General features: G+C 34.6%; 1 protein-coding gene across 3 annotated transcripts in view; it reads left to right on the top strand.

Annotated features, from left to right (window-relative positions):
- Positions 1 to 15696, top strand: part of tei (irregular chiasm C-roughest protein teiresias) — a 175449-nt gene that overhangs the window by 79926 nt on the left and 79827 nt on the right. For all 3 annotated transcript variants that reach the window (XM_035370057.2, XM_035370058.2, XM_035370055.2), the window contains exons 3-4: positions 9701 to 9889; positions 14341 to 14610. In XM_035370057.2, coding sequence (XP_035225948.1) covers positions 9701 to 9889; positions 14341 to 14610 — 459 coding nt within the window. The remainder of the gene's footprint in view (positions 1 to 9700; positions 9890 to 14340; positions 14611 to 15696) is intronic.

The following is a 15696-nucleotide window of genomic DNA, read 5'->3' as shown; positions in this document are numbered from 1 at the left end:
TGTAGTGCTGACGCGTTCTGGCAAGCAGCATTGCAAATTAATGTTTCAGAGTCGTTTTCATTTTTTAAACAACTGTCCGTGTTGTGGCTTTGCAACAAAACATCTTTCCAGGGCATCTTGTTCCATTGCATTTCGATGATAAGGAGAATGCTAGTCTGTTCGAACAATACCCCCTCTTAGCAACAGTATTTAGTGGAATATGATGCCGCGTTCGTGACCATGAAGTTAAACTTGGGGCTAATAGCTAACCTTAAATACATACCTGGAGCAAGGACAAGTTTACAATATCGTATACCAATTACAATACCACCTTTCTTTCTATACGTTAGACCAGCATAGCATTTTCCCAGATAAGAATATCTTGGCCATTAAATATTCTTTTCAGTAATGTCTGCAGGTTGCCCAACCTTGCACTAGAGGCGCATGTCCCTAGCTCAGCTGCTAAGGCTGAAATTATTCTAGCTATTAAAATATGCTTTACCTCGTTTTATCAGATTTTTGTTGTTTGCACCTCTGTAAATATGGACGCCGAAGAATTGCTGTTTGTAAGACGCAGCGTATTGACCATTGAGCAAATGATCGGCCTTCAAAGAGTTGCCTGACCACAGAAATTGCACTTGGTTTTATGGGTGTGACCGGAAAAATGCCCACAGAAGAAATGCTCACAGGTATAAATACTCACAGGAATAAAGCCCGCACAGAAATATGCCCACACAGAAAAAAGCTCACGTGGAAAGATGCTCATTTAGAAATATACTCACAAGGAAAAAAAACTCACATAGATATATGCTCACACGGAAATAAACCCACTGATATAAATGAAATACGCAGAAATATCCTTGGATTAATTAATCAATAATTAATCGATTTGAATATCGTACATCTACGTGAATTGTTCATAGAAAAAATATTTAAATTACCAAAACATCTATGGTATACATATATAAAAAAACTGTATAACATATGTGTACATTCAGTTGCTGTATAAAATTAACAAATGGGCCGTTTTGAATTGGGAAAATGAGAGAAAGAAGGAAGAAAAATGAAACAGAATATACAGTGAAACATTAGTACAATTTTAATTGTTAAAAAATAAAATAATAGTAAATATAAGTCACACATTTTATAATATAAACATTTAGAAGAATAAGCAAACATAAATAATTATTTTATTTAAATTACGTAAAGTACCTTATTATATATAAATCCCAAATATATATTTCAAAAAGTCATGAATACATAAACGTGCTGAATATTAGCTAATATATGTAAATATTTAGTTTTATCATCGATTTCATCATAGTGTTTTACATGATTCGCGATTATCAAATGTTAAGTTTTCATATTTTCTTTTTTTTTCCTTCAGTACGCCATGTATTTACAATAGCTAATAATAAACGTTGACAGGCTAAATCTTTTATGAGTCCGTCAAATAAAAACCGCATACTGGGATGGATACAATTAAATAATGAATTTAGTACCTTATGAAAGCTCTCGTAACAATTTTTGGTTTTAGGAGATTTTTCGAAGGCAGCATCATAATGATTCCACACTTCGATTGGAAACTGTGGTCTTCTAGAACGTTTTTGGCTCTAAACTTAAATAACCACATTCAAACACGAATTTCTGTAGATACACATCAAAAGTATGCAAAAATAGAGTAAAAAAAGAAAAATTAACTGTTGGCAGTTAAAGGAATAAACATGTCGTACAGGGGCAGTAGCATAAAATATTATAGTACATGCAAAATTTTACTATAGTTTTCATTCTTTTATTGTTTATGTGAGCATTTGTCCAATATTTTTTTTAAATGATCAAATAATTTTTCTTTAAACAATTCAAGTATTTGTACGATGTTCAAGATTGATTAATGTAAGGCTATTTCTACGTATTTTATTTATGGGCTTATTTCTATATGAGCATATATCCATGTGAGCATTTTTCTATGTGAGCATATTTCTAAGTGAGCATTTGTCCATGTGAGCTTTTTTCTATATGGGAATATTTCTGTGTGGGCTTTTTTTCCTGTGAGCATTTATACCTGTAAGCATTATTCTGTGAACATTTTTCCTGTGCGTTTTTTTTTTTTTTTTTTCCTAGAACCGGTTTTATGTATTGGTTTGTAATGCCTTCCGCTGCCTAATGTTGATTGATCGTTCTTGGTCTGTAACAACATAAAAAACTCATCCCTGAGTCCTTGTGGGATGACCTTGAAGCGTTTGCACTTGTCTTTTAAAAATGATCCAATCTAAAGATATAGTATTGTGGGTAATATCGAACTGGTCAGTCTCAGTACTCAAATTACGTTCTTTCTCCATCTTCCAGATTAATCTGGCCTGAGAATAATTATCTAAATATTTCCCAACGATCATTTGTTTGTTCACGGTAAAATTCAGCAAACATTTATAACGATAATGTTCAACATTCGAAAACATGGAAAGAACTACTGAGCTTTTGCTTTTATCGTTTATATATATATTATTAATATGCCATTACTAATGTCACGATAATAAACATGCGTCAGCCACCTGATAAAGATCTGTGTAATATAAGTCGTCTCATGATGTTTCACTAAATTTTGTATCAGCAACCTTTAAAAATGTTTTGTTGAGCTTTTCACGCCAGTGTAGTAGTTATATAACGTAAGTCAGCATCATACCATTTTTTTTTTAAATTCTCACTCCGAAATTGAGTCTTTTTTTTAATCTCACATGGTTTGGTGATGTGTACTTATAATAGCAACAATTCACACTTTTCAAAATTCAGCTTAGTAATATAATCTTAACCTTCCTACTTTATAGTTGTAGTAAAAGCTTATAGTCATCATTAATTGCAATAAAAGCTTGCTTTTTAGTCCTACTTTATAGCTGCTTAGGCTTAAGCAATTCCACTGTATAGTTTTGGGAAAAGTGTTTTCTTCACAAGTGGGCAAAAATACTTAAAACGTAAGCAGAAAGAAAATAACTGGCAAAATATGGTACTTTCTGAGGAATCTAATTTTTAGGCGTCTGATAATCTTAATATACGTATCACCAAGTTTTGAAAAACATATTAATTGTATTTTTCAAATTGTGAATGTGAAGTATTTACGCGGTGAAATGGTTTATGGATGGTGGAGTAAACTGCTTCAGCTCACTGCACATAGGATGCCATGGAATGCCTTAAGATCTTTCAAGATCTTTGAAACATTTTATCAGTTTGGCCCTGCTCTAGATATAATCTTTCAACAGGATGAAGTTCTTATCGTTCAGTCAAAACAGTAAATATGCAAACGCACGTTTATTTCCTACAATTAGATAACGTACTGATCATACATTATTTTTCCTTTCTTCGCTATATTTCAGAACAAAATTAGTTCGAGAAAAGCAACATATCTCCCTTAAGATGTCCCTTAAGATGTCCTTAAATATCCTGGATATGGATCTTAACGCAAAAATGAGTCAAAATTAGATTTAAGAAAAGGAATACATTAATAGAAAATGTGCAATCACAAAAGTAGTTAAGGATTTGATTAAGACTTATATGGAAACTTCAAGAAGACGAAGGAAGAACTATTAAGGCAAAGAAATACTGTGGATGTATTTCTTTGCTTTCTTAGCCACGAAAAAAGCGCATATCCAAATATTATGTATTTTTTTTATTTATTTATTTAAAGAAAAATAAATCCTCGTGCACCACAAAGTATCACACGAGACTTACAAATCGTAAGTGAAAAAGGCAGAACAGTAAGTAATATCATCAGTTTTCAACAATACAATGAAATCATAACAAGGAAAAAAACACAAGTAAATACAAAAGTATAAAAATGTATAAAGAAATCATTAACAGTGTTTAAAATAAAAGTCAACAAAATCATTGAAAGCTCAATAGGCCGAAATCGAGGATACAAAATCATAACATTTCGGCGGCCAATGAATTCCAATGAATTTCAATCTACATTTCAAAAGATTTGCTTTATCAAGCAGTGGGCAATCAAAAAGCAGGTGGAAAACACTTTGCTGAACGCTAAGACTGCAATTACACAAATTGGAAGATGTCAGCTTAAATCGTTCAAGATAAACATTAAACCATGTCCAGACAAAAATTGCGTAACTTTAAAATTGAGCAACAAGTCCTTACTTTTCAGTCTTTCAAAAATAGTTGGGAAGAATGCTTTTGTAACAGATCCCTTATCAGAAGAGATATAATCACAGTTCCACCGCTCAATCATTTTAGCTTTGAATGTCTTTTTTAAATAAGATTTTGGAATATTTACATCAACGTTAATATCATTTTTAGTTGCATTCTTAGCAAGCCAATCAGCTCTCTCGTTTCCATAATTACCCGAATGACCACGGACAAATGTAAAAAACACTGAAATACACCTCTTCTCCATATCTCCGAGAGACTGCTGTATATTGACAATAATATCATTACATAAAGAGGTATTTTTAAGAGATTCCAGGGAAGAGAGTGAATCCGTACAGATTAAGTAGCTGGAACCACTTCCATTCTGGCTAATTATCCACTTGATTGCAAAATTAATACACAGAAGCTCAGAAATATATACAGTACATTCATTTCTAATGCGAAATCGGTGACACTCAATTTCAATATCATCTTCAAAAATAACATAAGCAAAACCAACTTTATCATCAATTCTACTACCATCCGTATACAGCACAAATGAGAATGAATTAACATCAGTGTCCGTACTATCCAGAATCTGTACTGGTTGTCTTACAGAAGGATGTGGTAGAACAGACAAGGGCAATAAACGATCAAAGTGAGAATTGGAGTAATTTGCAAGACTATTCTTGTAATCTATAAAGGTCAGAATAAACAAATCCAGTGGTGGAAATCCGGCAAGAGAGAAAACAGCATTGTAACTAATAGTTCGGTAACCGCTTATAACTCGCAGCAAAATTCGTCTTTGAACTCGAAGCAGGCGTTTAGAGTTAATTTTCTTTTTTAGAGACAATCCCCAAGCTCTACATCCATATGAAATAAGGGGTACAATGCCTTGTTTATAAATAATTGCGCTAACATTCGATTTAACACCAAAACTATTACAAGCAATTCGATTCAGCCCACGCTGAAGTCTCTCACGTTTATTAGAAATGTAGGAAATATGCTTTTTCCAGTTAAATTTGCTGTCCAACAAAACACCTAGATATTTAATTTCATTCACCCTCTCAAGGGGATTGTCATTTAAAAGCAATTGATATCCTTCATAAGTAGTATTTTTTCTATCAATAAACATGGTCTTGGATTTTGCATGGTTAAACTGTAACTTAAAATCTACTGACCAATGATAAATGAAATCTATAACATCTTGGGCGAGACGAAAAGCTTTTTGCATTTCTTTTCCTTGAATACAAATCAACAAATCATCTGCAAAGGCAATGACTTCACAACTGAAGAGATCAGAAAGTTTCTGTAAGAGATCATTCATAATAATAATCCAAAGCTTGGGACCGGAAACAGAACCTTGTGGACAACCTCTTTGAGGTCGACGAACACTTGAGGTGCCACCCAAAGAAAGCTCGACCGTCCTGTCTTTCAGCAAATCAGAAACAACATTAAACACATTTTGAGGTATCTTTATTTCCTTTAGTAAATTAAGAATAGCAGGACACCATGCATTATCAAAAGCTCCTTCAATATTAAGAAAAATTAAAATAGTGTACAAACCTCTCATCTTACCCCTCTGTACAATGTTGCTAAGACGCAGAAGTGCATCCTCAGCACATTTTTGAGCAATGAAACCCTATTGGTCAGCACTAAGAATATTTTCTTTATGTAGATGCCAAGTAATTCTGTTAGTAATTAGTTTTTCAAAACATTTACCTAAAGAAGAAAGAAGACAGATACACCTAAGATTATTCACATGTGGAACAGTAAAACTTTGTTTCTTGGGTATCACAATAACAAGGGCGTTCTTCCAAGTTCGTGGAAAAGCACCAAGATTCAAACATATATTAAATAATCTATGAAAAACTGCAGGAAAAAGCCGATGGAAGTATCTTATGGTTTCATTGGGAATAGAGTCCGGGCCAGGAGTCCTGCCAAGCCCTAAATTACGAATTACATCATCAACCTCGGCCTGCGAAAAAGGAGGATCAATCTGAGACGCATAACTACTACGAGCAGATGAGCGCCACTGAGTATGAAAGTCATTATCAAGTCTCACACAATCAGGAGGAAAAGCTTTATCAAGAATAGCATCGATAGTTTCCTCCAAGGAAGACGTAAAGTTACCGCTTGAAAGCCGAAGGCCTGAGATCTCAATCTTCCTTATAAAATTTTCTTTAATACCATAAGTGTAAATTTTTTTCCACACATTCTCATTATTGATATCGGAAAGAAACTTCCTCCAAGACTTTAATTTGGCCTCAATAAGCATTTCATTGTATTTTTTCCTTAAATCAAGGTATTTCCGCTTATACAAGTCCCTTATATCATTTCTAGTAGTCCTCTGGAACCTCCGTCTAGCCGCGTTGACTCTCTTTCTCATAATGGAAATTTCCAATGACCACCAAGGTACTTTTCGCCTACCAGTCCTTCTAGTAGGCATAGATTTAGTACATGCCCGAAAAATAACTGAAGTCATAAAATCTACAATCACATTAAGTGAGTCAGTGCTTGAGCAAGAATCCAAACCATTAATGATCAAAGAAATATACTGTGAACAATATTTTTCAAAATATCCCCAATTTGCTTTTTTTGTATTAAACAAAATTCTACTGACAGCAATTAAAGAAGCATCAGAAACAGATAAGTCGAATTCAATCATTGCATGATCTGACAATGATTCACAGTCCGAGAGACACCAGCGGGTAACATTTGCTAGCAAATCAGCTCCCATAATTGTGACATCTATATAGCTTGATCCCTGTTCCGAACAAAAGGTAGGGCCACAGTCCTCATTGATCACATATAAGTTGTAGGAGCTGACAAAATCTCCAAGCTTGTTTCCTCGAGCATCACTGTAGGGACTAAACCACAGTTCAGACTTACTATTGGAATCCATTCCCCAAATAAGCTTTCAAGATCCTTAGCCTGGAAGACCCGACTTATTTTATGCAAATCAAATTCAATATATCAGGAGGGCTCAAAGTAGTATGAAAATAGAAAATATTTAGTATCTTTAAAAATAATATCAAGAGTCACCATATTATAATCCAAGAATCTCAAATCCAAAAAAGTAGGTAGAAATCCGGCTCGAACAACAATAGCAGCCTTTATGACCTCTGAGTTAAAATCATAGTATAACCTAAAGGAACTCGGAAAGCCAGGCATAAGACCATGATAAGAGTAAAGTTCTTGAATAAAAGCAACAGAAACATTGTTTACCTCCATATTCAAAACAAGTTGCTGAGTAGCAGCCTTACATCTATGTAAATTAATTTGAACAAATTTTAAAATAAAATTATGACTATTATCCATAATTTGTTCTTGCTATATTTTGACTTCTTATAAATTCATGACAAGAGCAACTTTCAGAAAAAGGAAAATGGCTTACATTTAATTTTTTTCTCCTTTTATTTTTTGATTGCGTCTAATGCAATTGATACAGACTTTCAAATTCTTATGTGGGCAATTTTTACTTTCATGTTCACGTGCACAGAAATTACAAGCGCGTAGATTTTTACAATGTTCAGCACGGTGATTATATCCTAAACAATTAAAACACCGATTAATCACGACAAAATCATCCACAGTACAGATGCTCCAAGAAATTTTTAGTCTACATTCCTGTAAAATACCTCTACGCATGTCTGGATGCACCTCAACAGCTAAATGTCTCGTATTTTGAAATTTCCTCAACGTAAATCGAATTCGAGATTCACTCCATTTATTTTCAGAGGCGATAACATCTGGATTTTGATTTTTTAAAACATCGAGAACATCCTCATCCCTTATCTCATTAGGGACATTTTTTATTAAGATAGTAGGATTCCTTCGTTTGGAAGGAAAGGTAGTTAATTCCGGTGATTTTACTTGAATTTCAGTTTGTATCCTTTTTAAATCATTTTCAGAGGGGCATTCTATCAATACCTTGCCATTTCCAATATTTTTTAGATTGAGAATACCCACTTTTTTCTCTACAGGATTAATTTGTAATTTAAGAATCTTCTTAATATCCTCTGACGAACGATTTTCCGAAGAAATGACAAGACCACAACTTAAAGAATTTTGTTTTGCATTCTCCACAGGAGATGGCAACACAGCACTAGCATACGTTGGTTTTACGAAAATGTCTTTAAGACTTTCCCTACAAGCTTCACGGTAACCCAACGACTTAATACGTTCAAAATTCTTAGTAATCAAACACTTTAACTCACACATTGCATGCCTTGCCTCTTCACGTATATTCTGGTTCATATTACACTTTGACTCAATAGCCGTTTCAAGTTTATCATAGCAAAATTTAACCGCACTATAAAACACATCATCGTCTTCGTCCATCTTGGCATTCTTTTACTTCGTAGCACTACTCAAAGAAGTAAACAAATCGTTAAGCTAGGCTTAACTATACCGAAATCTTGCAAGAGCCATAATATTAACAATACTTCTTTTAACTTGAAACAAATTGCACAAATATAAAGCAGACCACTTGCACAAATAAAATTATACACAATAAATAGTTTACACACATTAATTATCGCAAAATAAAGCTGAAAATCAGAGCTCAAGAAAACACACACAGCAATGGCGCGAGCATGCGCAGCATTAAATATTATGTATTAAATAGTATATTAAATATTTTTTACATTATTTGGTCATTTCGTGCGACATACTCATCATGGCTGTTAATGGAACGGATAGAAACTGCAGAAATACTGCAGCATCATACTTAGTGTTTAAATGTTTCGCTATATTGCTCGCCATTATTGAATATGATAAATACTTCGTGCTTTCGCGTATGAGTGCTGTATAGCTGATCATATTACTAATGGAACTGTGATATAGTACCATTTTTTTTTACTACAGTACATTAAAAGCCCGCAGATATAAGATATTTATTCCGCATGCTTTCGTGGTGTAACTGGAAGCATACTCGACCCATATTCGAGAGATCCAGTTTTCGAGTCCCGGCTAGGGCGTTGCCCATTTTTCACGTCTCCTGCTTTAAAGGAAAAAAATCCTAATGACTCTACAGTGGTGCCCAAACTAAAAAGTGTTGGACGAATATTCGCTACCATCAGGATTTGGCGATTGAGTCCCGTAATCAGCAGTCGCCCTTTAAAAGGAAGTGTCTGTAAGGTATTTCCCCCCTTTTCCCGCATATCTTCGGGGGATAACTGGAAGCATACTCGACGCGTATTCGAAAGGTCGAGGTTTCGAGTTCCTTCGAGGGCATTGCACATTTTTCACGTCTTCTGGCTTTTTTTTTAAAAAAGCTCTAATGACTCTATAATATATATTTTTTTTCTGGTTAATGATATTCAATATTTTTAATTCGATTAATTCCCACGAACTTTAAAACTAAATGTTCATCCTAAATAAAAGTTAATTTAGAATTTTGAAATATACATCAACTGAAGCAACAAGAATTTTATGTAATACAAACTCCTTATGCTACATCAAGTATAATGTAATCTGGCACTAATTTTTTATCATCATTTGTGTTGTCATAGTTTGAAATGCATATGTACTATTGCTGTTTAACAGATTAAGATGCAGTCAATAAACTAATAAATAATTTTTTCCTTAGGAGAAGCAAATCTGACAGCAGTGAGCGAGCTGTTTGTTGAGTTCTCAGCTGAGGATGATGCCTATACAAGCCGCAGTGTGCTTGCTCTCAATATCACAAGAAGAGTTCATGGAAAAGAACTAGTATGTCGCGTCCACCATGTCACTTGGCTTCAGGCCGCTGCTGTTAGTGCTTCCTTGAATGTTTTGTGTAAGTAACAGCTTCTATCCCAGTGATTTTTTCATATTTCTGTGAATATGCACCGAATTTTTTTCAGCTAAATATAAATGATATGCGCCTATTTTTGTACTCGTATTTTTCTCACTTTCTTATGCATTCTACTTCAATCATAAATGTTAATTAATATGCGTAATGGTGGTGTTTAGTAAGTTCACTGTTTTCAAAATGAAACCGAAACTGTAATTTTCAACTAAACTTCATAAAAGTAGATAAAACCGAAACTTGTTCTTCTTAAAAGCATATTCACTTCATTGCATTTCATTGAGACAACCTACATTGGATAAACGCTTAAAAATCTGCTGTAATTCTGCAGCATAAATCCTCAGTTATGTCTAAGAACAGCAAGCCAGACGCATTTTAAATTGGAAATATTTTGGGTATTGCAAGATGACATATTTGGGGCTGAAAATCCCAATCGATATCGAAAGAATTTAAGCAGGGACACTGACGACCGAACTATTCCACACTTTTGGCTCTCTAGGTACAGGCTACATACTAGACTATCACGATCAACAAAAGTAAATACAAACAGTCCAATACAAGAGCAAATGCGTTTGGTGACATTACGTGAAATGTAATGTAAAATACCAAAAATTAATTGTTTAGACATAAGACATTTCTGCAAGACCTTCAAGCATAGGAATAGCTATTTCTGAAGAGGAAAGTGTCCTATGTACGCTCATTCGTCGCGACCTGATTATCCCTGAAAGTAGGCATGTATACATATCGCTTAAATTTGAAGAGCTTGTTTATTAATATTCTCGTCAAGATGATCGTAAATCTTATCAGAGAACACTGTATTATCAAAGAATTAAACATATTTAAAGGGCAATACACGGAACGCTCAGTACTGCTGGAAAGTTTGAAAAACGCGCTGTGATTCATATATATTGTCAACATTTGAACCAATTTACCGAAGGCTAACCTACTGACATTAAAATGTATATTTAGTTTTTAACATCTTTATCTCTGCAAATCAATATGGACATTTTGCCAGAAGGCACTTCGTATTTACCTCAAAATTTTCTCTATCGTACCTGAATTTATATCTGCTTTAACAGAGGCAGCTTTTGCACTACTTCATAAAGAACGTTTTATGGGCTAACCAGATTATTTTGCTCTTGTTTTATCTGAAAATACTAAACTGATGAATGAAATCTTAACCTGATTAGCGAAAGAGGAGTGGTTTTTATTGTCGATAATAAACTGAAAGCGTCTTTGAAGATACCTTTTGTTCTTAGATGTTGTTTTTGTTTTGTGCGAAGGATATAATATAAGAAAGTCTGTTTTCATTCTAGAGATGAACTCGCTTTTATAAAGAAAGAATGTTTCTGAAAGAGGAATGAAAAGAGAGGTAAATTCATAAAGGACTTCTCCTAACATTGGTTTCGTTTTACTATTCTTTTATCACTACCCCCAGCTGCACAAATGATTCTTCAAAGACTAATAGCCATCTACATGAGGGAAGTCAAACTCATAGGTACACTTGGGCCAAACAAACAAGGTTTAACTTTAGGCGGGCCGCAAAAAAAAAAAAAAAAAAAAAAAAAAAAGTCAATATTTATAGAAACGTAGATTTATTTCGAATAATACAATAATAAACACATATATATATATTTATAGAGAAAAGAACTAGAAAAATTTAATGTTTACGTCCTGATACTTGACATCTCTTCTCTGCTATTATCTTTCCTATTTCGGGAGAAATTTTTTTGCAGTGATAACTTTCAACGCTGACCTTTCAACTTTCAACGCTGTGAGTAATCTAACAACACTGGATAAATTATCGTTAATTACTTAGCAGTAAACATTTCATTTTTTTCTTCGTCGATATGCTATTTTATTATTATATATTATTATTTGCCGATATATTGGCCGGGCCGCAAAAATATTTGTTGTGGGCCGCATGCGGCCCGCGGGCCGCGAGTTTGACATCCTTGATCTACATCATAAATGTCTTCAAGCAAAACGTCACAATTTTAACGGATTTGTTTAGTCTCAGATACTGCAGAGCAGGCAACCCCATATTACGCATTTCGATGTACTAAGCAGGTAATCCTGTATACGCATTCAATGACACTGAATATGTGCGTGATATATAATAAATTGGACAAAGGTAATAAATGCGAAGATGTAATAGAATTCGGCGCTACTTGTAGGCGAATAAGGTTAGATTGAGTTGCATATTCTTCTTTGCCATAGAGTATAAAGATGTAACAAAGCATCTGTACAAAGTGTAACAAATTCAATAGTCACAACTGTAAGGGGAACTTTCGTCATACAATCAATGTGGGTTCGGAAAGCAAATGGTATAAGTTAGAGGACGCTTTCTGTGGAGAGGATGGATGAAACTTCGCTTTTAGCAGAACTCGTCATTCGCCAAAAATGCAGCAATATTCGAATGCAGAGAAGACTCATACGCACCTTATGTTCAGGACTGCAACGGCAATGCCATAGAAGCATGAAGCATTAAACGGAGCGATTTCCAGACAGGGAGCTGTCCTCGCTCGGTGGCCAAAGAGTTGACTCAGATCGACCAAAGATCGAATGATAAATCGAATAGACATAATATTTGAGGCAGTGAACGACCAGCCTGAACGAAGCCCGCGAGCAATAACTCTTCATAAATGTGTACAACCATCTAACTGTAGTGCGTGAAGAAAGGGGTCCAAGCCCTTTCTTCACGCAATATTGCAATTGCATGAAAAAAGGGCCTTGAATATGTCCACAAGGTCCAGACCTAAATTAAACGGATTTTCTCCAACGTGTAAAATTTGTATGTTGGTTCCTGCAAGGGAGCATAATGCATCCACAGTTTGCAGCGATCTGTCCTGTTTAGGCTGCGTTTACATCTGACGTCACGTAAACGTAACCTAACAACAATCATGTGTGGCCTGCAGTTAATCCACATGTTAAACTTTGCAGTTGCCACCAGCAAATGTTCTCCGTGAAGTGGCCAGGGATTATCCGCGATCACTTAGTTGGCCCATAGCTTCCGGTAAGCCGCCTAGACAGACAGAAGTACGTCATCTTCTTTTAGCAGGTGCTATCTGATTTCCTGCAACACGAGCTGGGATACGTTCGAACAGTCATGTGGTTTTAGCACGTTGGAGCGCAATCGTATTCTTCAGAATCGTATGAAACTACCTCGACATTACCATTCTAAACAGATGTATTGGCCGCGATGAGCCCATCCCTTGGCCTTCCAGATCTCCCGATCTATCCTGCCTGGAGTTTTTTCTCTGAGGACAGCTCAGATGTCTCATTTACAAGCCGCTCATCGAGTTACCAGAGAAACTTATCTTCCGAATTATCGCCCTAGCTGCAGATGGTCGTGAAATGCCAAAAATCGTATAACGTGTGCGTGACTCACTCCGTCACCGAAGTGACGTTTGTAGTGCAGCTGGTGGTTGCTCATTTAATATTTTTTGTAAAGTTTTCACAAACAACGGTTCTTTAATTATTCGTCTTTGTTGTATTCTGCATTATCACTAAGTATGCACCCTCTCGCGATTCGCCATTTGCTTTCCGACGCCACATTGTATAGTAAAATTTGCTTGCTTTGGAAAGTTCTATCATCTCTTACAAGTTGTGACCATTAGTTTTTGTTACATCCTGTGCTCCTTCCCGAAGGCCCTGCATCTCAGTCTTAAAACAAGGATTAATGGCACCAACAAATTTATCAACAGCTGTCTACAGGCCGCTACTATGAACAAATCATGGTCGCTGAGGTACTTCTGCACACCAAAAAAATTAAAATGGCGAACCAGTCTTATATATTGAACAAGCACCCTCAGAAGGAACAGAGGTTTCTTCTTCTCACCCTGATCAGCAAGCGAAGTGTAATTCTTTGATCCTTTCTTCAAATGAAGGCTAAGGTGACGCCATTTTGCCTTAGCAATTGTTGAAAGGCACTTTAAGACTATCGATCCAAAGTGGCAAACTTGCCTGGAGTAAATTCTTATACCTATAGAGTAAACTTATGGTTTCATATAAGTATTTTCATGTAGAACGCAAAAAGCTTCCAAGATGAACTCTTTGAGGTCTTCTAGTAGTTAGAGAAAAAGAATACTGATTAATTTTAAGTTCGGCCATAATTTTTAAAACACGGTAGTTAAACAGATGTTTTGCACAGACAATTTTTTTGCTATTATAATTTTTTTGCTACAATTTCAAATTATAGCACAAAATTATATTTAATTTTGAAAACAATAACATCGAAATCGTATTAAAATTATTACAGTGTCTTCTATTTTCCGAAATTTTCGCCCTTTATTCTCAATCAGATATAATTTTCAAATATTCAACTACTTATTCTTTATATATGCAAGTTTTTATTTTATGACGTTCTTTGATTTTTTTTAAATATATATTAAAATAAGTAGCCATTTTTTATTAATCTTCTTACTTTCGCTTTACAGATGATCCTTCGTTTTCTATATCTCGAGAACCTGGCTTCGGTTTCCCTCTGATAGAAGGTATGAAAGTGTCTTTACGCTGCGAAGTGGATGCGAATCCCCCTAGCGACCCTTTGTGGGTAAAAGACGATGGGCCTCTTACAATCCAACAAGACAATCTTGGCTTCCTCAATTTTTCATCTATTGGGCATGAACATGCCGGATGGTACCGATGTACGACCCATCATGAATTTGGCTTCTTCGCCTCTTTCGGTTATTTTCTCAACGTCCGAAGTAAGCAATAAAATTTTTCTCTAATAAAAACTAAGAAACTTAATAATTTGTAGTATTCTGCCTGTGTTTAGTTTGATTTCCCATTAAAAGGTCCTAAACAAAGTTTGAATTCTTTTAGTTATTAAAGTTGATTTTTTTTTTTTTTTTTTTTTTTTTTTTGTATTAACTAATTGATTCTCTGACATCAATCATTTTCATTGATAGTCGTGTCTTAAAAAGCAATTTGACACTGAAAATACAAATTGAAGTAATTTGATTCATCCTTTATTCAAAATAATATCTCTGTCCCTAATACTGTTCCCCAAAAATGGCATTTCAAAATAAGCATGAAGAAAGTTTGCTTAAAGACGAAATTTAAATATAATAGGAAAGACTGGTTTCTAAGTTACAGAAGACAAAATTTGTAGCATAAAACAATGGTAGGGAAAAGTTACGGACTTAACGATGTAGGTTACCGTAATCTAAATGCTGAAGGTACTGCCTACTAGCGACATCTAACGTCATGGACGGTAAATATAACGCGAAATGAAATTACATAAATTTATTCTTTCAAATTATTTTGCCGCTTGTAAAGATATAAAATAGAGAAATATTTTTCAGGTACTTTTTGAAGCTGTCGGGAAAGCAATATCATTAAATTCATTAGCATAATTTTGCAGTTCTTTTCATAATATCATTAAATTCATTAGCATAATTTTGCAGTTCTTTTCATAACTGTTGCCGTAGTTCTTGGGTTACTACTTTTTAGAGCACTAAAAATCAAATTATTTAAAATTATTTAAAAATCTTAATCTAGCTTTGGCCTTGTTTTAATTAGTGGTTAATCCAGCTTTTATATAATGGCTCAAAAGAACAGATTCTCTGAACTGATTGCGATGCATATATCGAACGCTCAGAAACATCAGATTCCGTTCTGGTTTTAAGAAAACATAATAACTTACATACCTCCTGATGATTGGGTTCTATTGCACAAGTCGGGTTATACTGATGCAGGTTGGTTTATATTGATACAAATCGAATTCTTATAATAAAACTATAGCGTCTGACTTGCTTTAGTAGATTAAACTACTAGTATCAAACTCCTAA

This window comes from Stegodyphus dumicola, chromosome 1 (genome assembly GCF_044657685.1).
Source record: "Stegodyphus dumicola isolate Sdum_Otavi_A_Nest chromosome 1, ASM4465768v1".
Lineage (NCBI taxonomy): Eukaryota > Metazoa > Arthropoda > Arachnida > Araneae > Eresidae > Stegodyphus > Stegodyphus dumicola.
The sequence above is the reverse complement of the archived record's forward strand: the minus strand, read 5'-3'. Positions and strand labels throughout refer to the sequence as shown.